Source organism: Glandiceps talaboti, chromosome 19 (genome assembly GCF_964340395.1).
Source record: "Glandiceps talaboti chromosome 19, keGlaTala1.1, whole genome shotgun sequence".
Lineage (NCBI taxonomy): Eukaryota > Metazoa > Hemichordata > Enteropneusta > Spengelidae > Glandiceps > Glandiceps talaboti.
Genome location: NC_135567.1, coordinates 18,973,784 through 18,998,278, shown reverse-complemented (window position 1 = coordinate 18,998,278; position 24,495 = coordinate 18,973,784). Strand labels below are relative to the sequence as shown.

At 36.2% G+C, this 24,495-nt stretch overlaps 1 protein-coding gene across 5 annotated transcripts in view; it reads left to right on the top strand.

Annotated features, from left to right (window-relative positions):
* LOC144449922 (pyruvate kinase PKM-like) overlaps positions 1–24,495 on the top strand; it is a 61,386-nt gene that overhangs the window by 19,467 nt on the left and 17,424 nt on the right. For 4 of the 5 annotated variants that reach the window (XM_078140474.1, XM_078140473.1, XM_078140472.1 and 1 more), the window contains 6 exons: positions 5,543–5,729; positions 9,220–9,362; positions 10,463–10,590; positions 11,111–11,261; positions 12,329–12,481; positions 17,002–17,168. In XM_078140474.1, coding sequence (XP_077996600.1) covers positions 5,543–5,729; positions 9,220–9,362; positions 10,463–10,590; positions 11,111–11,261; positions 12,329–12,481; positions 17,002–17,168 — 929 coding nt within the window. Of the gene's footprint in view, positions 1–5,542; positions 5,730–9,219; positions 9,363–10,462; positions 10,591–11,110; positions 11,262–12,328; positions 12,482–17,001; positions 17,169–23,364; positions 23,462–24,495 lie in introns of those variants that run through there. The other variant, XM_078140475.1, reaches the window with a different exon arrangement.

The window sequence follows — 24,495 nt, the reverse complement described above, 5'->3', positions numbered from 1 at the left end:
GTAAAAGAGTCTAAGATTAATACCAGTAGATGTAATTTAGATTGATTTAATGTTAATATTAGTTCCTCAGAACGGTGCTAGCTATCACATGTTTTAAAATAAAATTATGCACTATATTACAATGAAAACATTTTCACTTGAAACCAAATATTGTCTGGCATTACAAAATTTTTACAATCGTATTTTTCATCATCTGGCTTAACATTTCTGTTATTAGTTTGGTAAACTGTTCATTACACTGATAATAAACCTGCTGGATGATAATATTTCATATTAAAGGAAATGTAGCTATTTTATTTGATAAAAGAGTCTGACAATAAAATGTACGTAGAGCAGAGTAAGATTTGTATCAGCCAGCTAAAATGTAGCAATATATGATAAAGTGAAATTTTTTGTCAAGCCAAACAACCTTCTGTAGCAATGTTAGTGTGAGATTTTTGTCACAGCAGACAACATTTGGTTTTCATTGTAAGTTTAGAGAATAGAAGAAATTGTAGTTGTCATCACTAGAGGGCGCTATATATTATTGAGAAAGGTTGCTTAGCTGTAACTGTAAAGTGATAGTGTTGTACACATACATGTATGTATAGGGCGCTATATTATATTTGTAGACATAGAATAATGCAAGACTTGTAGTTGCCATCACTAGAGGGCGCTATACTATATTTCTAGACATAGAATAAGGCAAAACTTCTATAAAAGTGATATTATCAGAGATGCATATGTATACCCTAAAGGTGACCACGTGGGAAAGTTATAACCAACTGATAATGAGATTATTAGTTCCTCTGCCTGTATCAAACTTATTATATCGTTACATTATAGCCAACACTAATCTAAATAGTTTTTTTTCACATGACCATAGAGAAAGGGTCGTTCTATTGACATGATTTTATCATTTTGGAATGTTATGATGTATATGTCGTGTGTTGTTAGCTCTGCTTACTATGGTAGACTGGATAGTGATTAGGAATTCTAGCTTGCTTAGATGTCAAAACCCCTTTACCCAGATTGCTTCCCTGCTCTTTCCACCAAAGCTGCAATTTTCCTCACTTGGGGTGCCCTCTCATGACATGTGTTGATAATGACTGTTCAGTTTGGTAACCGGAATATGATATATCTATAACTTTTAAGACTTTTAAGTAACCATCCCTAATCCTATGGAATACTCCTCATTTTAATATAATAGTTCTTACAGGTAAACTTACAAATTTGACTCACTAAAATTCCAATAAAATTACTTTAAATAAATTTGCATGAAAATGAGATCAAACTAAAAAGTTGACAAACCGTTTGAAGATCAAAATGCTTGAAATAAAAGTATTCCATAGTGTTCTTTATTAATTTGGTGTCGAAGGAGTAACTGGTAGCAATTTTTTTGCACCTAGCAAACTTTTACTGCATTACAGCTTGCCACTTTAATGATCTCTTTGTGACCGTGTGGGTGTTCCTGGAGTCTTACAAAAAAAAAGACTTCACTCAGACCAAGAATGTCAAGTCTCTTCAGACTTCAAAATCTTAGCTCAATTTGGAAGCCAATAAAAATGTAAATGAAAATATAAAATTGTTTTTGGAAGATGTATTGTTGCAATTGGGAACTTGCAATCCAGACTGAGCATGCTCAGATGCAAAGGACTATGGGATTATCTGTGGTTATCGTAATACCTAATCTGGAGCCTTTAATTAACCTCACACAATGGTCAGGGTAACTGTGAATTGATTATTTGTGGTTACAAACAATGTATCAACATTGTTTACAATACTAGTTGGTTAGTATTTATTATCACATTTCCCATGATGCAACATTCAACATGACGGGTTTGCAAGTTCCCTATTGTTTCCTTGGTAACGCAACATTTGGGATGATATATTTATAATTTGATGTAAATTATTCAAAAATGTCACCTGACGTAATAGTCCAGTGTCACACAAAGATCATGAAACTGAAACTCGGCATCTTTTACGCTAAACCCTTTTTGCTATATGCACGTTATCATATTATGTAGGGTAGGGCAGGGTTGGGTGTAGGCTTTGTGAGCTGATGGTTAAAACTATAATGATACTACATTTGTGAAAGATAGCGAGAGATCAAGAACAATAAGAGTCTTGGCTCTTTTTTTGACAAGCAGATTGCCATATTTATAGTGACATTGTAGGATTTCAAAATTTCTGGCCGAGTTTTAATCTTATTCAACCGGAAATTGGAATTATAGTATTGGTCTCTCTCATTGCAAGAAGATGATGCTCTTACATGTATAATACAGAACTCTGGGATAACACAAAAAATATAAGAGAGCTCAGTACCCCTGTCACCTTGTTCAGGGAGAACAAAATGGCTCAGTACCACTGTTACCTTATTCAGGGAGAACAGAAATTATAAAATGGCTCAGTACAACTGTTACCTTGTTCAGGGAGAACAAAATGGCTCAGTACCACTAGCACTGTTACCTTGTTCAGGAAAAACAAAATGGCTCAGTACCCCTGTCACCTTGTTCAGAGAGAACACAGAAATTATAAAATGGCTCAGTACCCCTGTTACCTTGTTCAGAGAGAACACAGAAATTACAAGAGAGCATAGTGTCCCTGTTACCTTGTTCAGGAAGAACACAGAAGTTATGAGAGAACTCTGTTACCTTATTCAGACTCAGTGAGAGAGAACACAGAAATTATAAAATGGCTCAGTGTCTCTGTTACCTTGTTCAGAGAAAACACAGAAGTTATGAGAGAACCCTGTTACCTTATTCAGACTCAATGAGAGAGAACACAGAAATTATAAAATGGCTCAGTACCCCTGTTACCTTGTTCAGAGAGAACACAGAAATTACAAGAGAGCTTAGTGTCCCTGTTACCTTGTTCAGGAAGAACACAGAAGTTATGAGAGAACTCTGTTACCTTATTCAGACTCAGTGAGAGAGAACGCAGAAATTACAAAATGGCTCAGGTCCCTGTTACCTTGTTCAGACAGAACACAGAAGTTATGACAGAACTCGGTGTCCCTGTTACCTTGTTCAGAGAGAACACATACGTACATTGTACTATCAACAGTCAAACCCATACTATGCAAGTTTTAATTCTTACCATCAGTGATCGAAACCACAGAGTTTGCCATCAGCGATCAAAGCCTAAATACAGTGCTTACAATCAATGATCAATGCCTAAATACAGTGCTTACCATCAGCAGTCAAAGCCTAAAGTTTTAAACATACCATCAGCTGGCTAACCCCTAAGTTTGCATGTACTAGACTAGTTAATTCCATAATTCTACCACAATTCTCTTAATGGATTTGCGGTGATATTTGTCAAGTTATCCTTGAGTTTTACTGTATATGCAGTGCTGTGATGTCACTAAATTTATACTTCCTAACAGGTAAGGTATTGAAAACACTCATAGTTACCATCATAGTATCACTCGGGGAATACATCGACTATCCCTTGTATTGCGTTCTCTGTCATCTTACACCAAAAACCTTAAAATTAGGACTAGAAATATTAGGATTAATACTATAATAGTATATTGTACGAATATTAGTAATGGATTTGGTTATCCTTAAACTTTAGATAAAACATGATCAATCACATGACCAATCACATGACCAATCACATGGTCAATCACATGATCAATCAATGTTCATCCATAGCCACGTCCATTTTTATTTCAATCAATAACTTACCAATGACCATTCTGTACACATTCTATTCATTGGTATCATGCTCTGAACACCTAAACCCCCTCACCCCCTGCCCCCACCCATATACACACATACACAATTGCACATACGCACACATGTATGGATACACACACACAAACATACATATGTATGTATGTACATACACATACACAGACAGATACAAACACATATGTACGTATACGTGTATGTACATATGTACATATGTACATACACAGATACACACATGCACACATACACATACACAGACACACATACACACATACATACATACATACATACATACACACATACATACATACATTCACACATACATACATACATACATACATACATACATACATACATACATACATACATACATACATACATACATACATACATACATACATACATACATACATACATACATACATACATACATACATACATACATACATACATACATACATACATACACACATACAATTCAGTATTTAACACTTATTTAGAAATTAGAAAATTACCTTCAAATTGTCTGCAAGTTAGAGCATGATCATCACCTAAACAGAGAAGGAAAGTTTGAAACTTGAAAGATACTGTATTTTTACCTTACCTTTCCTAACTCAGTATTTATATTTATTGTTTTTAACCCTCCATATTCATTTAATCATTTGACTCCCAGTGTAATATTTATTAACATACAACCACTCATACAAACATCTTGTTCATTTCTTTTTAGTCTACAGTCTATCTATGCTTTGAATCTCTTCCCTTGTCTAGCTCAGTGAGGAACCGAGATGAAATTTCAAATTCAAACAAAGCCACCCATACAGTCATTAACATCATGTGTTTGTTAATCAATCACAGAATTCTGTCCAATAATAAATTATTGTGTATTGGGGAAGTTACATGATGTCCAAATATGGTAATAATGTCCAAATATGGTAACAATGTCCAAACATGGTAATAATGTCCAAATATGGTAATAATGTCCAAATATGGTAATAATGTCCAAAAATGTTACATTTGTCAGATCAAGACACTACTATTATTATTCTAACAGAAGTTTACTCATTTACATGAACAACTTTTGGTTCATGATTTCTCGCTGAGCTAGACAGGATAAAGAGAGATTTTGAGATTCAAAGCCACAGACAGCATCTAGACTACTTCTTTGTCGCACTTCACAACATTCTGTTTTTTACTACTGATCACAACTACATTTGATTTCATTTGACTTGTATTGTCCTCATATGTATCATCTCAAACACATTGATAATGATAGTCTTCAGTTTCTTTCAGTATTATTATTATTTTGAGTCAGCCTTGCAAGAAATCTACTGTGTATCTGCAGTATATCTCAAATTGTGTACTACTGTTTATTTTAGAATAACATTACAGATGTCACTTTTGTAAGAATGCAAACTATGAAGTGAAACATTGTGTTGATTGTCTCTAGAAAACATAAGTGTTACAATTATTCTGTGTAAATTGCAACAATGTATTGATAGTCAATAAAATAAAATAATGTTATACCACTATTTAATATATATTGCAACAATGTATCAATAGTCAATAAATTGTAACAAATGTTACTACTATTTAATGTAAATTGCAACAATGTATTGATAGTCAATAAAATGTAACAATCTTACACTGCTATTTAATATAAATTGCAACAATGTATCAATAGTCAATAAAATGTAACAAATGTTACTACTATTTAATGTAAATGGCAACAATGTTTTTATGGTCATGATAAATTGTTGCAATATTTGTGCTATCTTGAAAACATGTAACAATGTTGCAAACTGTATATATATAAACATTGTAACAATGTTACAACCATCTAACATGACTCTGCTGTTTATTAGGGAGGCTCAGCTGAAATAGAACTTGAGAAAGATCACAAGATTCGTCTTTCAACTGATGAGAAATTCTATGAAATTGGAGACAAGAACTGTTTATACGTTGACTATGTTAACATAGTCAAGGTTGTAAACGTTGGTGGAATTATATATGTAGATGATGGCCTGATTTCATTGAAAGTTGACAAAGTAGGTGAGTAACATTTTGAAATTATATTAGGCCTGATAAAACAAATTATGTGGTTCCGATTACGCTCAATTTGAGAATAGGTGTGGTAGGCAGTGTTCGGCAGTAAAAAAACTAAATGGGGTCGGGTAACCGGAACCAAACAATAATTTTTTTTTAGGCCAAAGTATGAAAAATCATTCTCTGTTGTCCTCAGCGATCATGCCAATGGCAATTGTAAACACAGAAAGTTCCACCATGCATGTAGTGAAAGGTTTGAATAAATATGATGGTGTGTCTCAATCAGTTGACTCCAACTCAGCACTTCAGCGTTTTTTTCGCCTGCTCCTTCTAAGTGCTTACCCTGAGGAAAGGCGACTTGTGCGTCGCCGAAACGTTGGTGTTTTAAATAAAAATAAAGATCAGATTGAAGATCGGAGACCAGTTGAACCGCCTCGTTTTATTTATTTCACACATATTGCTATGGTCCGGGCGTGTTTCAGCTCTCCACTTGTGACTTCAATAGTTGTAGTTGGACTGATTCTTCTAACAAGAACACTATCACTTAGAGAATTACATTGGCTCCCTGTAAAAGCTAGGGTAGAGTTTATGATAATTTTCCTTGTGTTTAACCCTTTCACCACCACTTGCCTCATGGGATTGTGTGTTGTCCACCAGCCCCCTCACTGACATAATGTGAGAGTGAGTGTGGTGTAATCAAACTGATATAAAAATACTTAGAGTTGCTTATTTTTGAAAAATAAGGTATCATTTGAATGGAAAATAAATTTTCTACATCATAGTTGCAAATACATGCATTCAAATATCACACACACAACCGAAATATGGATTAAAGTAACAAAATATTAATAAAACAAACACTGGTTGTTTATTTATTGACATATCACAAATAAACAAAATATTTATATTACAAACAAAATTCAAAATACCAACATTCATGTTCTTACAAAACTTCTGTATACTGACTAAATGGTCAAAATCGGCGAAAATTTGTCAGAAAATGTTATTTTCAGTCGTATTAAATTTGAACGAAAATAATTAACGGCCTACTAATCCGATTACGACGCAATAGTCGGCCCCCGCACCGGCAATGAAGGGTAAAAAATATCTGAAGTCGTCGCCCCAATACCTTCAGAAAAATCAGTTTGTGTAATTATATATCATTTTTTGACAGAGCAACAAAAAATTATCACCAAATTTATCCTCAAAATCAGTAAAAAATGCCCACAAGTTGGTAGTATACGAGTCCGAATCGGGACGCCAACGTGACGCTTTTTGCCGACATGCTTACCCACAAAAGCAAATATGCAGTCGGGACTTTGAAGTTACGTTGCGATAATCTGATCCTTCCATATACTGCATCGAGTTCACTCAGCCATCTCCTTGTATAAAACATCGTATTCATAGTAAAATTGAGTGGAAATTTCTACGAACAGCACCTTTATTTACATTGCAAACGATGTTAGGGGAGACAGATTTTGCTTCGCCGATGTTGAAATTTGAATTTTACATTGAAAAACGCACGTAAAAAATCCGATCGGAAAATCGCCAACATCAAGCGTAAGTTTCCCTCCACTGACCTCTACACAGTGAGCTAATACAAATACAAGTCATTATTGAGCCGTAACAAAAAGAAATAAAACCAAAATAATCCATGATATAGCCAAAAATTGCCCCTAGAACGTTAGCATGGGCGTCGGCACGGTCACAAGATTGCGTAAATTTGAACGACATTCAAAAATTCAACCATAAACTGCCGTCGGCAGCTCACACGGCCTTAGCGGGAATTTGATGCTTACATACGAGTACAATGTGTTCCCATAGCTAAACACTTGTATTCAACGATGTATTTCGAGTCAAATTCTGTCGAAATATCCAAAGATAGTGACATAATTTATATCGTACACCATGTTATGAGAGCCGTTAATTACTTCCGCCATGTTGAAATTCGATTTTGTGAGCGAAAAACGCACATAAAATTACGATCGCTCGTCATTTGGATCGTACTCCTGATATCGTTCACTGTCATGCTTTCAAAATGGCAGTGTAGATAAACAAGGCTAATACGCATGTGTGGAACTAGTTATGGCAGCAATTTTTGCAGCAATAGCTGCCGTTTAACGGCATAACGGCGAGGTAGGTGAATGAACTCTGGCGTTCCCTCAATTGAGGGAATCGGTGGGCGCCCTAGCGCGTTCCCTCAATTGAGGGAATCGGTGGTGAAAGGGTTAAGGCACTGCAGGGTGTAGCTCCAAGTTACACATTAGATTTGGTACAAAGGGTCCATAACACCAATTACAGCTTAAGAGCCAACAACAATCATAATGTAATAGTGCCCAGTTGTTAGTTGTGCTACAGTACCATTTGTGGAGTCATGATGGGTGAATGGTTAGAGTGGTCGGCTTGGAATCTACAGGTTGCAGGTTGTGGAGTCATGATGGGTGAATGGTTAGAGTGGCAGGCTTGGAATCTACAGGTTGCAGGTTGTGGAGTCATGATGGGTGAATGGTTAGAGTGGTCGGCTTGGAATCTACAGGTTGCAGGTTGTGGAGTCATGATGGGTGAATGGTTAGAGTGGAAGGCTTGGAATCTACAGGTTGCAGGTTGTGGAGTCATGATGGGTGAATGGTTAGAGTGGCTGGGTTGGAATCTACAGGTTGTAGGTTGTGGAGTCATGATGGGTGAATGGTTAGAATGACAGGCTTGGAATCTATAGGTTGTAGGTTGTGGAGTCATGACGGGCAAATGGTTAGAATGGCCGGCTTGGTATCTGCAGATGCAGGTTCGAGCCACATCATTGCCATTTGTTTCTGAGTGGCTACTTGGGTAAGATTTGAACCATGACTGTGCCTCAGTCAACCCAGCTGTATAATTGGGGACCTGGTAGGATAGAGGTTGCAATGTGAATCACTGAATGCTATAATCCTATACACTTATAAAGGCTGCAATGGATTGTATGTTCCCCAGGAATTTGAGGAAGTATAAAGGGCCATTGTGCCAATATGATCCGAGCCAGGGGTACTAATTCTCGCTACCTGCAATACAATTCTACACACGACTGTGGAGTCAAATGTAACGAAGTCGCGCGACAACGCGTTCTAATGTCGACAACTACACTTCCGGTCGGCTATGCTAATACACAGGAATGTTTCTTTCCCATTTTCAGTTGTAGACATCTCTTGTAATTTTGCTCTGGAAAGATACTGTACATATTTAAATTTCCCACCTCCATAATTATATGAGCTTAAAACTTGCGTTTATCTTATTTGTTACAAATTAAACTGTTTGGAAGAAACATTCACGTGTATTGACATAGGCGACCAGAAGTGTAGGTGTCGACAAATGCAAGCGCGGTCCATTTGACTCCTTAGCGATGCATAGAATTGTATTGCAGATAGCGAGAATTGTAAGCACAGAGTGGGAAAGCGCTATATAAAAATCAACATTATTATTATTATTATTACCATTGGCATAATTTTCCATCTTGTCTCCTCAGGACCTAATTACTTGGACTGCAATGTTGAGAACCCAGGAACTCTCGGTAGTAGGAAGGGTTGTAATCTACCAGAAGCAGATGTAGATTTACCTGCCGTGTCTGTGAAGGACAAAAAAGATCTCACATTTGGTGTTCAACAAGGAGTAAGCTAATCATGGTTATCACTGCTTTTTAATATGACTGCTCGTAAAGTTGAAGTTCAGTTATGCTATAAGTGTGGTGAAGTGAAGTGTGGGCTTGTGCGTGCGTGTGTGTGTGTGTGTGTGTGTGTATGTGTGTTTGTGTGTGTGTGTGTGTGTGTGTGTGTGTGTGTGTGTGTGTGTGTGTGTGTGTGTGTGTGTGTGTACATGTGTGCATGCATGCATGTGTGTGTGACCATGTATTAATAGTCAGTAAAAGGTAACAATGCATGGTGCTACTATTTAATATAAAGTGCAACCATGTTTTTATAGTCATAATAAATTGTTGCAATATTTCTGCAAGTGTGTGGGTGTATGTGGGGTGTGTGTCTGTGTGTGTGTGTGTGGGGGGGGGGGGTGTGGAGGGGCAGACAATGGGTGGGTGGGTGGGTGAGTTGTTTACTTAATTACGTAGTTGCTTTAAATTTAAGTAAAAAACTGTCAGGCTGATTGCCATGGTATTTGGTAGAAATGTTGCTTGGTGTATCTAGTGTGGAAATTGTTCAAATCAAAATCATTGCACAATAGATATGTGAAAGTTAGTGAAGATGTTTCTAAAGATGTCCATGTAACTAGTTGATTCTTGAGCTTGTATCCAGTGTGCCCTCTTATATTAGCCAATTTGACGTGCCACTGACACACAATTTCTAGTGACACCAAAATTTGATGTCCCCTATCTCTTACTATGTGGTGAGTGTGCCCTCTAAGCCAATTTGATGTACCACTGACGCACACAATTTCTAGTGATGCACCAAAATTTGGTGTTCCCCTATCTCTTACTATGTGGTGAGTGTGCCCTCTAAGCCAATTTGATGTACCACTGACGCACACATTTTCTAGTGACGCACCAAAATTTGGTGTTTTGGCTTAAAGGGCACACTGACCAGCACACAGAACACGATCATGACTGCAACATGTTACTGCACTACTTATGGATAAAATCGACCTCAAACTAAGATGCACGATGTCTAATTATTAATATTTTAACAATTTTCAGGGAATATATTGCTATAATATTCGTGCTGCAGCAAGTGTAGGTTTAACAAGTGGTGTATTTTATACAGGTGGATATAGTGTTTGCATCATTCATTCGTAAAGCAGCAGACGTCCATGCAGTGAGAGAGGTACTTGGTGAGGCTGGTAAGAAGATCAAGATAATCAGCAAGATAGAGAACCATGAAGGCATCAAAAAGTACGTTATTTGATCTGTTTATGAGTATGTTAGGTAATAGCGCCCTCACAGTTTACTAGTTGGTAAGACAAAACCACGAAGGCATCAAAAAGTATGTTGATCAGTCAATTTATTAGTACAACACAACATAGGTAACAGCGCCCTCACAGTTTACTATAGGAAAGTAGATGGAAAACTACTGTACAGTTATTCAGTAAGTTTATGGGTACAGCGCAGGTAATAGCGCCCCCACAGTTCAGAATTTACTAGTCATATACTCCCAAGATGGTGTCACCTTGCTTGGTTTGATGATCTAACCAATCTTAACCCAGATTGGTATCATTTCATCGAGTTTGAAGTTTTCTCTCTTGACACAGTGACAGTGAAAAACGAACTTAAATTTGATGCGTTTTGAAGTGTTCGTTTTTTCCAGATTTGATGAAGTTATTTTGAATTGTTTATTTACCAGATTTGATGAAATTATTTTCAGCCATTCATTTTCCTAGTTTTGATGAAATTATTTTCAATTTTTTTTCCCTAGATTTGATGAAATTCTTGAGGCATCAGATGGTATTATGGTGGCTAGAGGTGATTTGGGCATTGAAATTCCCCCAGAGAAAGTATTCTTAGCTCAGAAGATGATGATTGGACGTTGTAACAGAGCTGGCAAGAGTGTTATCTGTGCTACCCAGGTGAGATTTCAAAAGATTATACCATGCACAAGCCAAGTTGAACAAAAATATGGAATATATACGTCACAACAGTGCATGTCTGTGTCACGACAATGCATGTCTATGTCACGACAACGCACGTCTATGTCACGACAACGCGTGTCTATGTCACGACAACGCGTGTCTATGTCACGACAATGCATGTCTATGTCACAACAACGCGTGTCTATGTCACGACAATGCATGTCTATGTCACAACAACGCGTGTCTATGTCACTACAACGCGTGTCTATGTCACGACAACGCGTGTCTATGTCACAACATTGCATATCTATGTCACGACAACATGTGTCTGCATCACTGGATCTTCTGTGTTTCAAATATCAGTCAAATATTCAAAATTGCCATTAATTTCCCCAATTTTTCATCGATATTACTGGTGCTGGTATATTTATGTTATTCTCCAATATATTTCTTCATTCTACTCTTTGCAAAGTTTAATTCAAAAAATCAACACCAAGTGTTGTTTCTGATAACAGGAGGTAGTAAAATACACCATGCCAATATCTAGACTGAGTGAAGTTGATCTTACTAGAAACACTATTTTAATAGACAATCTTGCAATACAATGGATTGAACCCAGGACTGAGATTGAACACAAGACATCTATTTTAAACTTACTGAGTTTTTCTTATATTTCTTTTAACTTTTTGTCTTTCTACAGATGTTCAAAATGTACAATGTATGGTACATAAACTGAGATCAACATGTGCTTAGTTTGTGATAAAAATCACCAGTGCTAAACTATTCATGCTATATTAAGTGTCAAATTTGAGTCGTTCTTTCTTGCCGTAACTTTTTGCCATTTTACAGATGTTAGAAAGTATGGTTCACAAACCAAGAGTCACTTGTGCTAAAATCAGTGACGTTGCCAATGCATGCAGTAAAAATTGTTGTTATATTTCGTGTCGTTTTACAGATGCTTGAAAGTATGGTTCACAAACCTAGAACAACTTGTGCCAAAATTAGTGACGTTGCCAACAGTAAAATTGTTGTTATATTTCGTCTAACTTTTTGTCATTTTACAGATGTTAGAAAGTATGGTTCACAAACCTAGAGCAACTCGTGCCGAAATCAGTGACGTTGCCAATGCTGTGTTAGATGGTGCCGACTGTGTGATGTTATCAGGTGAAACAGCTAAAGGAGACTATCCACTAGAATCAGTGCAGATTATGCACAAGGTATGTTACAACAACTATGATTGGTTATAAGCCAGATGTAAATATCTGAGCATTTGTGATTGGTTATAAGCTAGGTGCAAAGTCCTGTAGGAATTTTTGATTGGTCGTCAAACAGGTATAGAGGATAAGACAAGTAGTTGTGACCAGGTGCAAAGAACTGAGCTGTGATTGGTTTATAACTTGGTGTTAAGTTGTACATGACTGTGTGTGATTGTTGGCCATGGATTACTGAGGGGGATTGGAGTCTGAATTGTTGTAAACCAGGTGTACAGGGGATTAGACTCTGATTTGTTGTAAACCAGGTGTACAGGGGATTAGACTCTGATTTGTTGTAAACCAGGTGTACAGGGGATTAGACTCTGATTTGTTGTAAACCAGATGTACAGGGGATTAGACTCTGATTTGTTGTAAACCAGGTGTACAGGGGATTAGACTCTGATTTGTTGTATACCAGGTGTACAGGGGATTAGACTCTGATTGGTTGTAAACCGTGTACAGGGGATTAGACTCTGATTTGTTGTAAACCAGGTGTACAGGGGATTAGACTCTGATTTGTTGTATACCAGGTGTACAGGGGATTTGACTCTGATTTGTTGTATACCAGGTGTACAAGGGATTACACTCTGATTTGTTGTAAACCAGGTGTACAGGGGATTAGACTCTGATTTGTTGTATACCAGGTGTACAGGGGATTAGACTCTGATTTGTTGTAAACCAGGTGTACAGTTTTATAATACGTAAAGGGTTTCATACCCTGTTCAGACACACATAGTTACGTCAGTGCTGCGCCGGTATCAAGTTACAACTGAATTCTTTCAAGCTACCAAGTTTGCCTGTCACCTGCTATACATACCAGTAGTTTTAGTGTTTAGCATATTGGTATGACAGGCAACTTGGCAGGGTGGTAGAAATCAGTTGTAACTTTACACCAGTGCTGTGTGTGTCTGAACAAGGTATTAGATGAGTTTTACATTTTTGGAGGACTTTGTGATTTGCTTGAAAATTTGCATATTCTAATGCAAACCAGATGTGATGCATTCTAGGTATCTTTGTGGTTTGAAGTGTGGATTTGTTTTTAATAAATGGTGACTGGTTGTTAACAAGTTGTGATATTATGTTCAAAGAAAGTAGTTATATTTGAAATATTTTATGTTAGTTCTGAACAGCTAAATCGCTTATTTATGTTCTGAGTTCAAAACTGATACGTGATTGGTATAATGGTTCTTTGAACATTTTCAAAGATAATGAGTGAGTTACCTGAAATATACTATGTAAATTATTTTACGTGTTGAGTTAAAACTAAAATATTATTCCTGAGAAAGGAAACAAAGTTTTTGGTTGGATGTTTGAAATAGTTAGAGTTGAAATAGCCATGCTATATTGTAAAAAAAACGGACAGCGTGGATTCCTCACTTTTGTGTAATATAACTTATACATGTATGTGTTCTAATGGAAATTCATCTGTGTTGCTAAACCATAGTATCGAATAAAACTTTTGTTCCAAACACAAACTTGAAAATTGTCCTGAAATTTTGGACTACATACTTCAGTCTTTGTCAACAGATTGACCAACTATTCGGCACATGTGACCTTACGGAAATGTGAGCCTAATAAGGGGTCATAGGTGCTTGGAAGTTTGTATCGCCCGCTGTCACTGTTCAAAGATGGCTCATGTGTCCATAAGGTCACGTGAGCTAAATAGTGGGTCAATATGTTGACAAGACTGAAATCTGTATATGTGTTGAACCGTGGGTCATTCTTTTGACAAACACTGAAGTGTGCAGTCAACATTTTCAGGTAAAATTTTCAAAGTTGTGTTTGGAACAAAACTTTAATTCGATACTATAACTTGTATATATTTGTATAATGTTGTCTGTAGCTTTCTCTAGATTACAATATTCATACAAGTAAGGTAATGCTGTCACGTTGTCTTGTGTGGTTACTTTAATTTCTTCTTTTGGTTATGGTGGCCTGGAATTCATGCTGTCTAGTTATACATAGTGATGCGGATAAGTTACATAATCATTCAAAATGTGATACAAGCATAAAAAGCGGTGTGTGCACTCACTGAGAGTACTAATTACGAAAATTACACCACCACTTGAAATCCAATATGGCCCCCATTTTCCAAGATGGCCGACTACAAATCAGGAATATGGGCTTTGTGGACCGATTTAAGATATCTAAATGTCAAATCATATGTTGTTAGCCATGCATAATACTTTGTGATGTACCCTGAGTTATAAAAATGACTCCTTCATTCATAAATTTGATAACTCAACAAAATGCTGTCCGGTTTTACAGAATGATAAACATAATAGACAATATATTGTTCATGGTTTCAAGAATCAGTAAAAAAAAGTAGGTGTGGAATCGTAAATTGGAAATTAATCTATCTACAATGGCTTTTGATCATGCAATGATTTGATTACTCCGTGTTAATGTCTCTTTGAATTTTACAGCCCATTGTGAAAAGAGACATTTTTGCTGAATAATTAAGTCATTGCGTCCGTAGTAGATGTATTAAAACATTGCAATCCTTTCCAATTTACTGTTCTAATGTGACTATAAATTACTGTCTGAAATATGTGTAGTTTTACAAACAATGTGAAATACTACTGAGTCTTAAAAAGTGACAAGAAAAAATAAACATTGCATGTTGTGATGTTAGGCTAGGATTAGGACGACAACCTAAATCCAAACCAATACTTGCAAACATGCTGTCCAGCAGAAACTGAATTGTAAAGTATAATTTTGAAAAGCAAAAAAAAAATTGACTTTTCGAACAATTACCCAACAACTTTCATAATAGCCTTCATTAATCTCTATAAAATGAAATTGGGTTTTCTTTCAAGCTGACAATAATTACCCTGTTAGACAACTCTACGGGAATTTTTACGAAGATTTTTTTTGGGTGACAATGTCATGGGTAAAATGATGAAGCTGTATTGGAAGCATGGATTCCAGGTGTTTTTTTACTTGTGGTTGGATTCTGGTTGCTGTTACTTATTAAGTGTTGGTGTTCAATCATATTGAGTAAACTTGTATGTGTGCAATAGGGAACTTGCAAACCTGCCACCTTGAATGTTGCATCATGGGAAATGTGATAATAAATACTAATGAATCGGTATTGTAAACAGGGAACTTGCATTCCAGACTAAGCATGCTCAGATGTAAAGGACTATGGGATTATCTGTTTTTATCGTAATACCTAATCAGGAGCTACCGATAAAATATACCTCCCACAATGGTCAGGGTAACTATGAATTGATCATTTGTAGTTAAAAATAATGTAACATTATTGTTTACAATACTATTTTATTAGTATTTATTATCACATTTCCCATGATTCAACATTCAACATGGCGGGTTTGCAAGTTCCCTATTGGCTATTACAACACTGAACAGGTGTGCAGTTTTGACAAGTGATGGGATTGGATATTGAAAGTTGTGATGGATTCAGGATAATATGTTTTCATGGATATACATTTTATCATTTGTGATTGGTTATAAACCAGGTGTAACGATAATTTATTCTTGGAAGTGGAAATCGACTGTTACACTTTCTTGTCTTAGGTACAAACTATAGGGTATTTTCACAACCATAAAACTACATGTCAAATTTATTGTTTGTCGATGGTTCTAATGATAGGTTGATTTTAACAAACATTTCTTGATGTCATAGATTTGCCATGAAGCAGACTCCGAACTCTAACTGAGGCTGTAGTCTTTCGCCATCAAGTGAAGAGTTGAGAAATGAATTAGGGCTTTTAAAACTGATACACCTGAGTCAATTTATCATGTAGATTTGCCACAAATAAAAGGAGAGTCTGTCGTCTTTCACCGACTTGTGAAAAGTTACAGCCATTAATTTTGGCTTTTTAAAACTGATACTAAATACACCTACATTATGTTACGTTATCATGTAGACTTGCCATGAAGCAGATGCTGTCGTCTTTCACCATCAAGTGAAGAGTTACAGCCATCAATTAGGGCTTTTTCAAACTGATATTGAATACACCTACATTATGTTATGTTATCATGTAGACTTGCCACGAGGCAGAGGCTGTCATCTTTCATCATCAAGTGAAGAGTTACAGCCATCAATTAGCTTAACTGAGGGTCGAGTCCTGATACTGATCATATTTGCTGATGTTGTCATAGGTTTGCCACAAAGCAAAAACAGCAGTCTTTCACCATTCAGAGTTACAGCTGCTAATTAGGACTTTTAAAACTGATACTAAATATACCTACGTTATGTTACGTTATCATAGATTTGCCATGAAGCTGAGGCTGCAGTCTTTCACCGTCAAGCAAAGAGTTACAACTGCAAATAAGGACTTTTTAAAACAGATACTAAATGTACCTACGTTATGTTACGTTATCATAGATTTGCCAAGAGGCTGAGACTGAGGCTGCAGTCTTTCACCGTCAAGTATTTAAAGAGTTACAGTCATTAATTAGGGCTTTTAAAACTGATATTAAATATACCAGTCCTATATCATGTTATGTTATCATAGATTTGCCATGAAGCTGAGGCTGCAGTCTTTCACCGTCAAGTATTTGAAGAGTTGAGAAGACACACTCCATTCCCATGTGATGCAGCTCTATCAACAGCCATGGCTGCTGTATCTGCCTCCTTTTCTTGCCAAGCTGGAGCAATTGTGTGTCTCACAAAGACTGGGAAGTAAGTACCTTATCTCATCAAATGTGTTCTTTCACTTTTATTGTGAAGAATTAGTACATTTTGTTACAGGTTTGCCATGAAGTAGAGACTGTCTTTCACCGTCAAGTGGAGCAGAGACTGTCTTTCACTGTCAAGTGAAGCAGAGACCGCTGTCTTTCACCGTCAAGTGAAGCAGAGACCGCCGTCTTTCACCGTCAAGTGAAGCAGAGACCGCTGTCTTTCACCGTCAAGTGAAGCAGAGACTGCTGTCTTTCACCGTCAAGTGAAGCAGAGACTGCTGTCTTTCACCACCAAGTGTCGAAGCAGAGACTGTCGTCTTTCACCACCAAGTGTCGAAGCAGAGACTGCTGTCTTTCACCGTCAAGTGTCGAAGCAGAGACTGCTGTCTTTCACCGCCAAGTGTCGAAGCAGAGACCGCCGTCTTTCACCGCCAAGTGTCGGAGCAGAGTCTGCTGTCTTTCACTGCCAAGTGTCGAAGCAGAGACCGCTGTCAAGTGAAGAGCTGAGAAAACATTAATCAAATGTTGTTCCGTGATGATAAAAGTTGCAACAAGGAGCTAGTTTTTACCAGAAGCAACCACCTAGGCTTTCTCTATGTCATCAACTCCTATCACTGTTGAACAAAATATATGGAATATATACTCTGATTGTTCTACGTTTCGTCACGACAAAGCGTGCTCATGTTGCTGGTCCTACTGTGTTCGAAATATGAGTCAAAACATTCAAAATTGTCATTACTTTCCCTGATTTTTCTTTGATATTACTGACTCTGGTATAATTATGTTATTATCCAATATTTTTCTTCATTCAGCTGGAAAATACTCATGACCTAAGGGGCACGGTCACTAAGAGTCGCTAGATGAGTAGTGACAAAGGCCCCTTAGGTCACTCGTATTTATATTGGCTGAACGAAGAGAAATATTGGGGTACACAAACATGTATTTATAATTGCTGATACATTCCGTTACAATGTCTATTTCTAAAGGTATCATATCAGAACATGTCACCAACTAAAATCACATCATTTTGTGTTATTTTAACGACGCAAGAGACAACATGTGAACATCGTAATAACCATTTCATCATCTGACATCATTAATATTCACATATTCTCTTCACAATTAATATCATAAATAGGCAAAGCCCCATAAGCTCGTGCAGGGTAGATTCATTTGTGACCGGCTGCCTCACAATGATATTGTAAGTAGCGCCCTCTACATGGAGAATGCGAATAGTATATAGAAGGTGCATGTGTAGTCATTGTACCGCAATGCATCCTGGGTAAAACAATAAAAAAAAACATTGTATAGTATATAGGATGCGCATACAGTACTAGTCATTGAACAGCTACGAGAGTTATAAGCCACTACGCAAGCTATAAGCCACTACATACACGAGCTATAAGCCGCTACACGAGCTACAAGCCGCTACACGAGCTCTAAGCCACTACGTACACGAGCTGTAAGCCGCTACACGAGCTCTAAGCATTTTCATGATTATATGCCGCTGCATATTATACATTTTTCCATGCGCAAACCAAGTGGAACAAAAAATATGGAATTTATACCGTTTTCTTTCTACGTCACGGCAATGCATGTCTGTGTCAAGACAACGTGTGTCTACATGTCTACAATACTGGTTCTGCTGTTTTTGAAGTATGAGTCAGAACATTAAAAATTGCCATTACTTTCCCTGATTTTTCAGCTGGCAAAAATACATGTGACCTATGGGTTTTTGTCACTACGAGTCACGGTGTGGGAGTACCATACAGTATATCCTCATTTAATAATAGCAAACACTGAATATGAAGTGTATTATGAAAGTATATGATGTATGTGTGGAAGTAAATGTACTATAAAGTATCCTCATTGAAAATATGATGTATGGACAGGAGTACCATATAGTATCCTCATAGCAGATATGCAGTTTCTTATTAAGTAGCCTGTGTGTTCGAGAGTATCATGACACAGTATCCACATAACAACAAACACTGAATTTGAAGAGTATTTCCTAAGTACGATGTATGTACAGGAGTACCATCTATCCTCATCTAATAACAGCAAACAGTGAATATGAAGTGTATTTTTAATTGAAATTATGATGTATGTATGGGAGTATCATGATACAGTATCCTCATAACAGCAAAGAGTGAATATGCAGTTTCTTATTAAGTAATGTATGTGCGGGCATATCATGATGCAGTATCCACATAACCATGGCAGGGTGAACAAATCCACTGGTCCTGGGTCCAGGACTAGCGATTTTTTTGGACGGACCTGCACAAATTTTACCTTGTACCATAACTCTTTCAGCAGGACCACTGGATTTTTTAAGGCACTGGTCCAGGGACCACCAGTTCACAAAATGATTTGTTCACCCCTGAGTCATAACAGCAAACATTGCATATGGAGTGTGTTTTTAAAGTACGATGTAAGTACGAGAGTACCATACAGTGTTCTCATTTAATAGCAGCAAACAGTGAATAATGCAGTTTGTTATTAAGTACATTGTGTTTGTGGAGGTAATATACAGTGTCATCAAAAACGGCAAACATTCAATATGAAGTGTATAAAGTACGATGTAAGTATGGGAGTATCATGATACAGTATTCTCATTTAATAACAGCCAACAGTGAATATGTAGTTTGTTATTATTGTGTTTGTGGAGGTAATACCGGTATACAGTGTAATAAAAAACGACAAACATTCAATATGAAGTGTATAAAGTACGATGTAAGTAAGAGAGTATCATGATACAGTATTCTCATTTAATAATAGCCAACAGTGAATATGCAGTTTGTTAATATTGTGTTTGTGGAGGTAATACCGGTATACAGTGTCATCAAAAACGGCAAACATTCAATATGAAGTGTATAAAGTACGATGCATGTACGAGAGTATCATGATACAGTATTCTCATAACAACAAACACTGAATACGAAGTTTGTAAAGTAGATGTATATCCATGCAGCAGTACCATACAGTATTTCGGTAGGTCCTATTTATCATATAGCATGAGTATGGTATTTTGCATGGAGTATTTAGGTATTTAACATTGTTTGGAAGATTGCATCCTGCCAAAATTATAGACATTTTAATCAGAAGGTAAATGTGAAGTGTTAATTAACCCTTTAAAACCAAATACCCTATATATAGGGGATAATTACATAGAGTAAAACATTTTCTAAGAAGCGAATTATAATTTTTGACCGAGTGGAAATTTTCAGTATTAAGTATGAATCTAGAATTCTTGAACATTTTCTTGCAATAATTTAACGTTATTTGCCAGTCTGTGTCTCTTTAATGTTGTAGATATCGTAATGTAGATGAAAGTTTACAAATGTGTATTGACAATGCCAGTTTGCATTTTGTCAAATTTGTAGATAATGTGAAGAAATTCATACTTAAATAACACTGACAGTATTATATATTTTGAGATGAGAGAAAACTCACAAATAATGTCTGTTTAGGTAAAAGTCTCAAGTTGATAATATACACAGAAGGAAATGTAAGAAAATTGACCAGACTTTGAGAAGCAACTTCCAAATAAATAACATTGCAAATTGCAATTGGAAATCTCAATATCACCAGTAGCGACACACTGCATTTCCAGTATTTCGGTAGATTAGCAATCTCAGTAAAATACCTTCAATTCATTCTGATTGGTTCATTTAAATGTTAAACATTAACAAGATTCATTCTGATTGGTTCATGTAATGTTAAACGTTAACAAGATTCATTCTGATTGGTTCATTTAAATGTTAAACATTAACAAGATTCATTCTGATTGGTTCATGTAATGTGAACCGTTAACAAGATTCATTCTGATTGGTTCATGTAATGTGAAACATTAACCAGATTCATTCTGATTGGTTCATGTAATGTGAACCTATACTGTATACACAACTGTAAAATAAGGTGCACTCTGATTGGTTTTTGTAATATGAAACACTATACATATATAACAAGGTGTATTTTGATTGGTTCATGCTATGTGAAAGACTAACAAGGTTATTTCCGATTGGTTCATATAATGTGAAACATACTAAGGTTCAGTTTGATTGGTTCATGTGTGAGGACTAACAACAGCTTCATTTTGATTGGTTCATGTGTGAGGACTAACATCAGGTTCATTTTGATTGGTTCATGTGTGAGGACTAACAACAGGTTCATTTTGATTGGTTCATGTGATGTGAAACATTAACAAGACTCATTCTAATTGGTTGTTTAACAAGAAGTGTGTTTCATAAGTACTGTAAACCTGGAAATTTTCACTTGTTTTTGCTGGAAAACAAAAAAGTAAAAATAAGTAGCGACTAAAATACCTTTTTGTACATGAACACAATGTACCAGTCTGGGAATTAGTAAAATAAGTAGTGACTAAAATGCCTTCTTGTATATGAACTCAATGTACTTGTCAGGTATTTAGTGAAAATTATTCTTTTAGATGTTGTTGAAGACTGCAAAATTTTGTAGTAGTGAAAATATCGACGTTTACAGTAATTTCATCCATGAGATATAGCTTGATTGCATGCAAGTACTACATCTGGAAGTTCTCAGTGAGAATTTTGCTATACTGACATGTACCTGTAGCCTGTACACGGTATATTGAATTGTGAAGCGTTTACTAGGTTCATTCTGATTGGAGATCCATGAGATACAGATTGATTGCATGCTAGTACTACATCTGGAAGTTCTCAGCGAGAATTTTGCTATTTACTGTACCTGTACCCTGTACACAGTATATTGAATTGTGAAGCGTTTTCTAGGTTCATTTTGATTGGTTGTAAAACAATATTATTTGTTTTTTTAGTGAATATATAATTAGATGTGTTGAGGTGACGTTGCCCAGCATGATGACAAAAGAAAGGCTTTGTCAGTACTTATATAACCTTGATGCTTTGTGACTCACACAGATTTAGTACACATACTACATAGAAAAAAACTTGTAAGATGTAAGAGAAGTTAATCTAAATGAGACAAACAGTCATTGGGTGCAAGATAAAATCTGTTTATTTGTTTGTGTGTGCGTGTGTGTGTGCACATGTGTTTGTGTTTGTTGTATTGTGTGTTCCTTTGCCTGTTTCTGTAAATGTGTGAGTCTGTCTTAATTTGTATATAGCTATGTGTATGTTAAGAGTATCTCATTCTGTGTGTGTGTGTGTGTGTGTGTGTGTGTGTGTGTGTGTCTGTGTCTGTGTCTGTGTCTGTCTGTGTGTGTTCCTTTGCCAGTTTCTGTAAATCTGTGCATCTGTCTTAATATGTATATATCTGTGTGTATCTGTTAAAATGTCTCACTGTTTTCATGTACCAGTAAGTCTGTTAATAACTACATACTGTTTGTCTTTTTGGTCTGAGACCCCTGCTGTACAGTCATTATCTTTTCCTATGTAATTCAACAGAAAGCATCTCATCAAGCCATTCAATAAGTACTTCATAATATCATTATCATTTCCTATGTAATTCAACAGAAAGCATCCCATCAAAGCCATTCAATAAGTACTTTATAATATCAATATTACTTCCTATGTAATTCAACAGAAAGCATCCCATCAAAGCCATTCAATAAGTACTTTATAATATCAATATTACTTCCTATGTAATTCAACAGAAAGTATGCTCATCAAACCCATTCAATAAGTACTTCATAATATCATTATCATTTCCTATGTAATTCAATAGAAAGCATCTCATCAAAACCATTCAATAAGTACTTCATAATATCATTATCATTTCCTATAGTATGTAGTATGTAATTCAGCAGAAAGCATCTCATCAAACCCATTCAATAAGTACTTCATAATATCATTATGACTTCCTATAGTGTGTCTTATAAGCCAATTTGAAGTGTCACACAATTTCTAGTGACAGATCAAAATTTGATGTTCCCCTATCTCTTAATATGTGAAGACACAAAACAGCCTGTCCTGGAGGTCAATTTGATGCACCACCAACACAACACATACAATTTCTGGGGACACAAAAATTTGGTATTCTCCCAACTCTTACTATGTGGTGACTAACATTTGACCCAAACTGAGTATCGTTAACCCTTTCATTCCTAGAGACGACATTGGAATAAATAGAAACTTGATTGTAAGAACATTTACTAAAATTTAAGAATATAACTTCATTGGGAAGTAATATTTCTTGAATTCTGGTCTAAAATAAAGTTGATCTTTTTCCAAAAATTACAGAGAAACAAGAATTTTTGTTCAAAAATTTTGGCGGGAAAGTTTCTAGTCCTGAAAGGGTTAATATGGACAGTTTTACAAGGTTTTATTCCTGTACTGAAGAAGAGGTGACAGTGGTTATGCCAAACTTTATTTTTGCACATGAAAAAGGTAAATTAACATTGTGCAGTATTTTCATGCAAGCATACGCATTAACATTGTAGCATAGTCTGTAAGATATGACATTTTTGCCATGCTGTCACATGGTTTAGAAGCCTGCTAGGGCTGAACAACATGATGTATCTTACAGTCTGTATTGTAGCATAGATTTAACAGAATATGCGCCTCGGAAACAGAATTTTAAACTTTTGCCATTATGTGAAAGTTGTTCAATAAAGGTTGAAATTATTTTTAGTTAAAATTGGCCTGTAAGGTATGCAATGATGTGGCACCCTCGCACATCAGTAAGGTATGGCGTGACAAGGCGCCCTCACACATCAGTAAGGTATGCCATGACGGCGCCCTCACACATCAGTCAACCCCTTTCAAGGTGAGGGTGGAACGACATGACTTATCTATCATACAATCCAAGTTAAATTGAATTAGAAAAATTAGATTTACCTTGTAAATATTTCAAATAAAATTCAAAGTGACAAAAAAAAGTAAGCTATTTGAAATCCAAAATGGCCGCCAGATAATACCATTATGGAAAAATAAAAGATTGACGATTCCTTGAAAATATGTTGAACTCCCAGATTTCTTTTATTATTTCAGAAGGATACTCTTTCATATGGCAAAGTTTGAAAAAATTGAATAACTGATTCTAGGGAAATTGATGCCCGAGGCACATTTTATTTCAAGCACACGACAATCAGCTTCAATTCCAATATTTCCTTCCATGTCTGCCTTTGCAAATATTCTGCTTTAGGGCTTGAATTTAACTTCAATAGTTTGTGGTCAGATTTCGCCATGTGAACTGTTTCAGCTGTGAGTTTCTATAGATTTCCATTGGTATAACAGACTACCATGCCACCATATAAATTTCATAGTCTAGATTTGTAGTCTATGTGCCCTGGACTACTCCTAATTTGGTAGTCTAGATACAATGTTTAGTAGTCTATGTGTCCTGGACTACTGCAAATTTGGTAGTATAGA